Source organism: Pomacea canaliculata, linkage group LG3 (genome assembly GCF_003073045.1).
Source record: "Pomacea canaliculata isolate SZHN2017 linkage group LG3, ASM307304v1, whole genome shotgun sequence".
NCBI lineage: Eukaryota > Metazoa > Mollusca > Gastropoda > Architaenioglossa > Ampullariidae > Pomacea > Pomacea canaliculata.
Window position 1 is genome coordinate 31,397,737 of NC_037592.1, and position 8,622 is coordinate 31,406,358.

The following is an 8,622-nucleotide window of genomic DNA, read 5'->3' on the forward strand; positions in this document are numbered from 1 at the left end:
ATAAGGATAATAATGGAAAATGGTGGAGAAAAGCTGGCAGACAAACTTTCTGTTTATCGACAAAACATAATTCAAACTTTCCAAGCCATCATGAGGTCTATTGCTGGAGAGAAGAATGTACTAACCCGACAAATAAGAACCTTAAGTTCTTTATGTTTTTTCAGCATTCCTTTCTTCCATGGATTGACCTGCTTGCCACAAGCTGTGCAAAAGAGGTTTTCAAGAACTGCTACACAGCCTGCACGGAAGAAAAATATATGAATAAAAAAATAATATTGGCATCAAAACTCTGTTAATCAAATACAAGTTCCATAGCAAATTAGCAGTACAAAATTTTTAGTTTTAGGTACAGTATAAGCATCGGCAAAATCTTGCAAATGTTTCATTCTTTTTGTACTCCTGTTTTTGGTGATACTATGGCCCAATATACAAACAGAAGGTTACTCATTTTAACTTCTTCGTGCATATGTGACCTAAACAGTAGCACCTCCACATGTTTGTGTACTAAAAATAACTATTTTTTTAATAGAAATGCAAAAAAAAAAAATAAATAAATCAATACATGTAGTTACATCAACTACAACCACTCAAAACACAGCTGTCTCCATTAAATCATTAAGGAGCAAATTTTAACACATCTGATATACAATGTGATTGAAATGAATGAAGACAACCGCATAACGAGTCTCCTTTTCCAGAAGAGTTAGTTGATAAAAATAAATTTCCCAGAAATCATGCATAAGCAGCACATAGCTAATGGCTGGGAGATGCTTTTTCAAAATTCGGTTGGATATGCTTTAATAATAAATTTGCAAAACAGTACACTTTCCAAATGGACAAAATAGGAAAAATTTATTTATTCTGTATATTGCTAACAAATTCAGTTTTGTGTTTGGTTGTTTTGTTAGCATGTTCTGGTTTCTTTTTCTATTTTGGGGAATTTTAGGGTAAATGCCTCCATCTCATCCCTACCTTGTGAACAAGTTTATTAACAGAGGGTAAGCAGATATCCTAGTAGTTAAAAGCAACATAGTTTAAATACGAAAGGGCATGAACTAGCTGGTTCACTGCCTGACTGGTGCAGACGATTTACCACAGTTGACCCAGCTACAGAATAGGTATCTTAATCCAAAGATGGTTGGGGCAAGGCAGCTAGAAAGACAAACACCTCCCTGCCCTATGTCTGGAAGGGACTATCTTTACTATCTTCGATTTTAATTTTGTTTGGTAACAGCAGCTATTTGCAACAGTGACAAGTGGACAGAATGTTATATGCTCCTGCTTCCCTTCCTTTTCAATCTCCCGGCCCCAGGCCACAGCACGAATGCAATTATATACCTTTCTTATTAGAGCCTTTGAATTCTGGACCTCTGAATCTGATTTTCTTTTCCTGGACTGGCTCTGGCTGAACCACTACAGTTCCTAAAACAAGCACAAAAACCAAATAAAAAGCATGCTAGCAGAAAAAATAAGGGCCTGGCTATAAGTTATTGACAAACACAAAAATTTTATCAACTAGTTTTAAGAACTCCCAAAAACAAATCCATATATACTAAGTTGTTGAAGAAAAATGTTTTGTAATTTATGCCACATCTCCTTTATCTTGTTTTTTAAAGGCTGGTGAGGAATAGTGATACAAACATTTTATCTTCAGGTAAACCCAGTCCACAAGGAGTAAATTTCAGTAAAATCCAAGTTCTTATTGGCTACTTCTAATGTCCTTCTATCTTCAACCTACACTGTATTTATACCAACAACTCCCCATACTGGCCCAGCAACTACCACGTAACCAGCAATTAATAACAATTATGATAATTTCTTTTTGTATGCAGTAAACAGAATAAAGCTTCATCATTATTAACATTAAAATTACAGCCTGAACAGAACTAGTAACTGCTACATGTCAATTGTTTTACTAATGTGGTTCTTTCTATGTATTGAGGTACTTGTTTGCAGGGCTGTCTACTTAACCAGTATATAATAGCTGCTGGTTAAACATAAAAACCAATATTCCCCCTTCTCCCCCAACTTGCTCAGATACTGAGCAAAAAGTTCTGCACTGTTATAGTCAGCAGTTATCTCTCTTTCTTACAAACATACACAGAGGAGGAGAAAGAAACCAGACTGCTGGGGGGAAACTAGTGATGCTCAATCCTGAAAGCACTATTATGCTGGCAGGTGCTTTATCCACTGAACCACCAACAAAAATGCAAAACACATGCATACCTTCCGGTAATGCTTCCATTTTCTTTTTGCCTGAATCATCTGAAAGTTCAGAGTCTGGATCAGACAATATTTCAACATTCTCATCACTACTGTCATCAATGCCAACTTTCTTTGTAGACGCTGGTCCCAATGCAAGACACACCTTCAAGGGCATGCTTTTCCTTGGGAATGTAAGCAACAGTAAATCAATCTTTACTAATCAATGCAAAACAGTTCATCCCCTCCCCCAAAATGCAACCTCCAATACAAAGACACAAAAAAGTGAAAAAAGACATTTAAACAACACAAAACTGAAAAGAAAAATTGTAAGAAAATAAACATGAACCATGCATGGAAAACTTCATCAATCATGAAAAAGTATTATAACACTGTTATGAAAAGTATTATGAAAGCAATACATCAAGATTATGTGCTACAGGACCACTGTAACAAATTTATATAATACAGTATTCAAAAAATAATTTTAAAAAATAAAAAAAATTGTTTTCCCCATTTCAGAACATTTTTCCATAAAGCTGATAGAGAATCAGAAAACCATGAAGACTATAAAAATACAAAAATAATGCACAAAAATTTCATTTATTTTCCAAAACCTTATGTGAGATATAATTTGTATAAAGCAGAAACTTACCGGCGAGATGATCCACCTTTGATTCCACTCTTGAAAGAACAAAACAAATCCTTTCTATTTTTAAAAAAGGAGCAAACATCTTACTTAAACAATATATAGTCTGACTTTATGCCACTGGTGATATCATAAATATGGTATAAGGACAATTGCATATATTTTCCATAGCAATAAGCAACACTTGACTACTATAAATCACAAAATGTTTCTGTACCTCATCTCTAAAATTTACTTACCTCCATCTTTATACAATTTGATAGTAGTCAACCAATCTCCATACTTTGTTAACAGTGCTGTAACTTATTATGAGGCTGTCCAACTGTATCAGAACAAATAAAAACAATCTTTGACACATTCTAGCTGCACAAAAATGCTTTGAAATATCATTCCTTAGTACCTAAATGTGTCATATAATTTTCTCAAAATAAATACTTCAGTTGTACGAAAAATGTTACATTTATATATTAATAACAAAAAATTTGGCTGTTTAGGCCTAATATTAATTCTGGTGTGTAAGAGAATGCAAGCACCTCTGTGTATCTTTTCACAACTGTTTTTATGTTCCGAATATGAATTAGCTTTATATATTGTATGCCTGTGCAGCTTGTTATTAAATTTAATAAAGTGATATGTTCAAAAGAATAGGTTTCCAAAATATTTACCACAAAATTAACAATATGTGTTGGTTGATGGAAGAGCCGAAAGTAAACATGAAAGGTCTATTACAAACTGAATACAATATCAGTTGAATTAGGTCCATTAAGAAAACTGGGAAGACTTCGTAACCAGTTTACTGTAACTTTGTTAAAGAGTCAAATTACCTTTTAATGGCTGACCAAAATCTCGACAGTGTGTTGTATGTGTGTAGTGGGATTTTTTTATTATTATTTTAACCGGCTACATTTCAATTCTTACGCTTTAAGACAGAGTTCGGGGCGGCGAGCAGATTAGGCACCAGTTAATGAAAGTTGATCGAAAATTGTTAACAGCATCAACCAAACACCTTATCACAATGTGTCGATTTCCTGATGGATCCCAGTAACGCTTAGTGGCTGGAAGGAGGGAATCGATCAACACAGCATTTTGCCGCCATGTTAACACGCATGCGTATACGAAACAAAGCAACCGATCAAATATTTTGGGGAATTTCGAAGCGGTGATCGAAGCTGATTTGCTAGGTGCAGTCCTGCGTATTACAGGTCCCAATCAGATCAGTCGTGTACGTTTTAATATCAACCTCAAAGTAACGTCTCTCGGCTCGACTGCATAACGCAAGTTCTAAGGCTGCCGCTCATTTCTAAAAATAGCCCTGCGCCCACTCAGGGTCGTCTGTGCTCTGCATGCAAACCTTCCTCCGCGAAATAAAAATTGTAAATGCATCAGCGTGATTAACCGAATCAGGGGAAAGACAGTCACGCGTACTGCACGGCAATTTTTTTCTTTTACAAATACACGCAACAAGCACAACGTACACTTGAAGGGGAAAAAAACGCACCTGTTTCGAGGAGAGTTTTACGCGAAGGTTAATCTCGGTGACCAGGGGCCCTTTCTGTGAAGATGGCGGCAAGACTCAAGAAACGGCAGTCACGTGACCAGCCTCGGTTTGCAGCTCATTAGCATAATTTATTAATGTCACCTCATTTGCATATAATTTGCATAATTAAAAAGTTATATTACAACATAATCCAGTTGGGTAGATAGGTATGAAAGACACGCCATAACGTTTCAGCCTAACACCTGTATTGGCATCAAGCTGTTGGGCCTTGCAGCCTGCCTGCAGTGCTCATCACAGCCACGTAACGTACGGCATGCATGTGTGCATGTCACAAGAATGCCCTTCACTCTGTGAACACTTTGTTCATTTTAAGTTTATTCAGTTTTGCACTACGATATTTCTGGTGCTACTCAGCTGTTCACATCTCAGCCGTTGACCAAGAGCGCGGGATACATGGTACAGTGGAACCTCGGTTAACGAACTTAATCCGTTCTGGAAAGCTGTTCGTTAACCGAAATGTTCGTTATCCGAAACAATTTTTTCCATAAGAAATAAAGGAAATAGATTTAATTGGTTCCCAGCCCCTGTTGACTCGCTATTTCAAAGTTACAGGCTATATATATATAGGTATTTGTTTTAATGAGAACAGTTATAATGCAATATAAACGGAGTTAAATAAACATAAAAACATTAACGAAAGCATTTAAACAGAAAACTTGCCGTTTTGACGGCGTGGTTGGAAACAGGTGTGGGGAGGAAGGAGTGGAATTACTGCTTTGAATCCCCTCTCCATGAGCACACGTGACATTATAAAATCGGGGGAGACTTCCCTTTTCTGTAGCTTTGAGGTTGAAGAAAAAAACTTGTCCAGTGTCTGCTTCTTCTGCCTTTTTTTGTAAAACTCTTCGGTAATACGACATCACATTTCCGACAGACGCATGCCACCTTCATACAGTGGAACCTCGGTTAACGAACTTAATCCGTTCTGGAAAGCTGTTCGTTATCCGAAATGTTCGTTATCCGAAACAGTTTTTTCCATAAGAAATAAAGGAAATAGATTTAATTGGTTCCCAGCCCCTGTTGACTCGCTAATATTTGAAAGTTACAGGCTATATAGGTATTTGTTTTAATGAGAACAGTTAGAATGCAATATAAATGGAGTTAAATAAACATAAAAACATTAACGAAAGCATTTAAACATCAGAAAACTTGCGTTTTGACGGCGTGGTTGGAAACAGGTGTGGGGAGGAATGGGTGGAATTACTGCTTTGATTCCCCCTCCATGAGCACGTGACATTATAAAATCGGGGGAGACTTCTCTGTTCTGTAGCTTTGAGGTTAAAGGAAAAAACGTGTCCAGTGTCTGTTCCTTCTGTCTTTTTTGTAAAACTTTTCGGTAATACCACATCACATATCCGACAGACGCATGCCACCTTCATACTTTGAAATCATTTCCTTTTTCAATTCATTTGTTGGCCGCGTCCTTGTCATTACCTCACTACTATTAATTGCGCTTAATCTTCTTTGGAGCCATTATTGAGGATTATCTTATTAAAATAAAGCACAACAATCACTAAATAAGAAGGATGCGCACAGATAAGGAACGACTGATTGTAACTGTGTCTCGAGCGCGAATGATGACATGCTGGTCGGTCACGTGTGGTTCACGTGGCTGTTCGTTATCCGAAATTTTGTTCGCTATCCGAGACAAATCTTTAACGAAATTTTTGTTCGTTAACCGAAATATTCGTTATCCGAGGCGTTCGCTAACCGAGGTTCCACTGTACTTTGAAATCATTTCCTTTTTCAATTCATTTGTTGGCCGCGTCCTTGTCATTACCTCACTACTATTAATTGCTCTTAATCTTCTTTGGAGCCATGATTGAGGATTATCTTATTAAAATAAAGCACAACAATCACTAAATAAGAAGGATGCGCACAGGTAAGGAACGACTGATCGTAACTGTCTCGAGCGCGAATGATGACATGCTGGTCGGTCATGTGTGGTTCACGTGGCTGTTCGTTATCCGAAATTTTGTTCGCTATCGGAGACAAATTTTTAACGAAATTTTTGTTCGTTATCCGAAATTTTGTTCGCTATCCGAGACAAATTTTTAGCGAAATTTTTGTTCGTTAACCGAAAAATTCGCTATCCGAGGCGTTCGCTAACCGAGGTTCCACTGTATATATGTGGTGCCGTTGATGGTTGCAGTCGCAGTATGAAGCGTCAAGATCCAAATTCTTATCGCCGTCATATCTTGTTCACTTCGTTTTCTTCTTCATATTCTTCTCATACTTCTAATGTTCATATTCTTTAGAAATTTTCTTTGCGACCTTTTCTTGTGACAGCCCTGTCTGGTACGGTTTACAAACACCACTTTTCCTATTCTCGATGCTCATTCTTGCATCTGATTATTGCATGGTCATCAGGAAGGAAAGTTAGACGAAGCTGTTACTAAAATATTCCAACTGCAGGTCACCGTTTAGTAAGGACTCATGTTGAAAAATATGTGACTATGTTTGGCACATTTTTTTTATATGACTGTTATATGGCAAGCTGCCAAAGAACACATACATGTATTTGACGATTTGTCCGGTTAAGAAGACCAGAAAAGACAAATATGGACAAGCATTATACAAAGTTTGGCTTAAGTTTTACATTACCTATTTCTGGCAAGTTCGCAATACGTTCAGCATGTTTCTGAGAATATATATATATCAGTAACAGTGAGTATTGAAGAGATGCTTCAGACAGGCTATGGATATCGTATCGTGTGTGGAGCGCTTCAGACCAGTCGTCGCTCATGTTTCGGACAGGCACTCTTGACTGACACCAGCTAACGACCAGCTGTTTGTCCGCTGGAGCTGCTCGTCAAGAAGTATGGAGAGGGAACCTGGATTGACGCAGCGGCTGACAAGGCTAGCCACTTTTGAGCGGAGGTGAGCAGGTCCTGCATGAAATGACCAGTCCACTTATGTTTGCCAGTTCTTCTTCTGTCCACGTCGATGTCGACCGCCTTCCAATGTACTCTGAAAAACAATCTGAGAGTATAGTGCTGGGTCAAGTGACTACACCAGAGCAGCTTACACCGCTTCATTGTTGCGAGAAAGAGTTCCGGGTGACCCACAAGAGTGGGACCACGCTCCATCCAAAGCCATTTGTTTTGTTTTTCATGAGGAGCAGTTTTCTCGGTCATTTTGTCTCGAATGTCTAGATTCTTTTTTATTGTATCAAGCAAGCTAAGTCTATACCAGATACGTGTAGCACTATATTTCAACATCTACATTTATATTATCTCTTTTATATCCTGTATATCTATAGAATATTTGGTAGTACGAGCACTACTTTGAATTGCTTTGAGGGATCAATAAAGTTGTATTTTATTGTATGGGAACTAATGAAGGATTTGTACATTAGCAAACACGAGTGTGCTGCTTCAGATCGTGTGCAGCTTATCCACTCCTGCGACGCTGTTGTAATGCTGTTGAGGATGTCTGCTGTGCATCTGCCATGTTTCTGCGAATGGACTTGGATGCATCTTTGTCATGAACTCCGGGGAATGAGCACGCGAAGATGGTCAGAGGATGCGATTGCCGATGCCTCGGGCTGATCACACTCTCGACACCTCTACCAACTAACGCCGACATTTACGTGTACGCCCACACTTATACTAAATTGCTAAGTATCCTTTAATTGACTCAGAGCCCCCAGCGTACAGTTTCCCCAATCAACAACACAAGGCAATTTAGTATGTTAAAGAAAGTTATTAATAATCGAGAGTATTTCAAACAATTTACAAAATGATACAATTTCAAATATGCCCGTTTTCTAGGTGTCCCATTATTTCTTTATCGCTAGTCCAGATATCGTGAGCCACTAATTATTTTAACTAATACACACAGCACACTACACTTGTCTAACATACACTCGCCACTTATCTCGTCGCACACAAAGTCTCTTGTCACGTGGAGGGCCCTCCGATATTGCTGACGTCCGAGAATCCGTTGGTGTCACTCCGTCGATCGTAGCGGCCTTCTTCCACGAGCGCAGGGACTCTGGCACTGCCGTGTGCCACCCCGTGTCCCTCTCGTCCTCTAGGCCGGACTGCTGCCTCGAGCCTGACAAGGACCAATGCTTATATATCTACCATCCTCAGCCTTTATTGTTTTCGACAAACAGTTACTGGTGATGAAGCGTTTGTGAACTCTGTGATAGAGTGGGTTCTACGCACCTCTTGAGTCAGTTGTGCTGGAGCAGTCACGATTCCCAGAC

At 38.6% G+C, this 8,622-nt stretch overlaps 1 protein-coding gene across 1 annotated transcript in view; it reads right to left on the bottom strand.

The window, feature by feature from the left end:
• LOC112559615 (transcriptional regulator ATRX-like) overlaps positions 1-4,460 on the bottom strand; it is a 40,360-nt gene extending 35,900 nt beyond the window's left edge. Inside the window, exons 1-6 of the mRNA XM_025230951.1 lie at positions 4,350-4,460; positions 3,091-3,173; positions 2,858-2,886; positions 2,227-2,387; positions 1,339-1,422; positions 126-238 (exon numbers count right to left, since the gene is read on the bottom strand). Coding sequence (XP_025086736.1) covers positions 126-238; positions 1,339-1,422; positions 2,227-2,387; positions 2,858-2,886; positions 3,091-3,096 — 393 coding nt within the window. The 5' untranslated portion in view covers positions 3,097-3,173; positions 4,350-4,460. The remainder of the gene's footprint in view (positions 1-125; positions 239-1,338; positions 1,423-2,226; positions 2,388-2,857; positions 2,887-3,090; positions 3,174-4,349) is intronic.
• Positions 4,461-8,622: the final 4,162 nt, after the last annotated feature.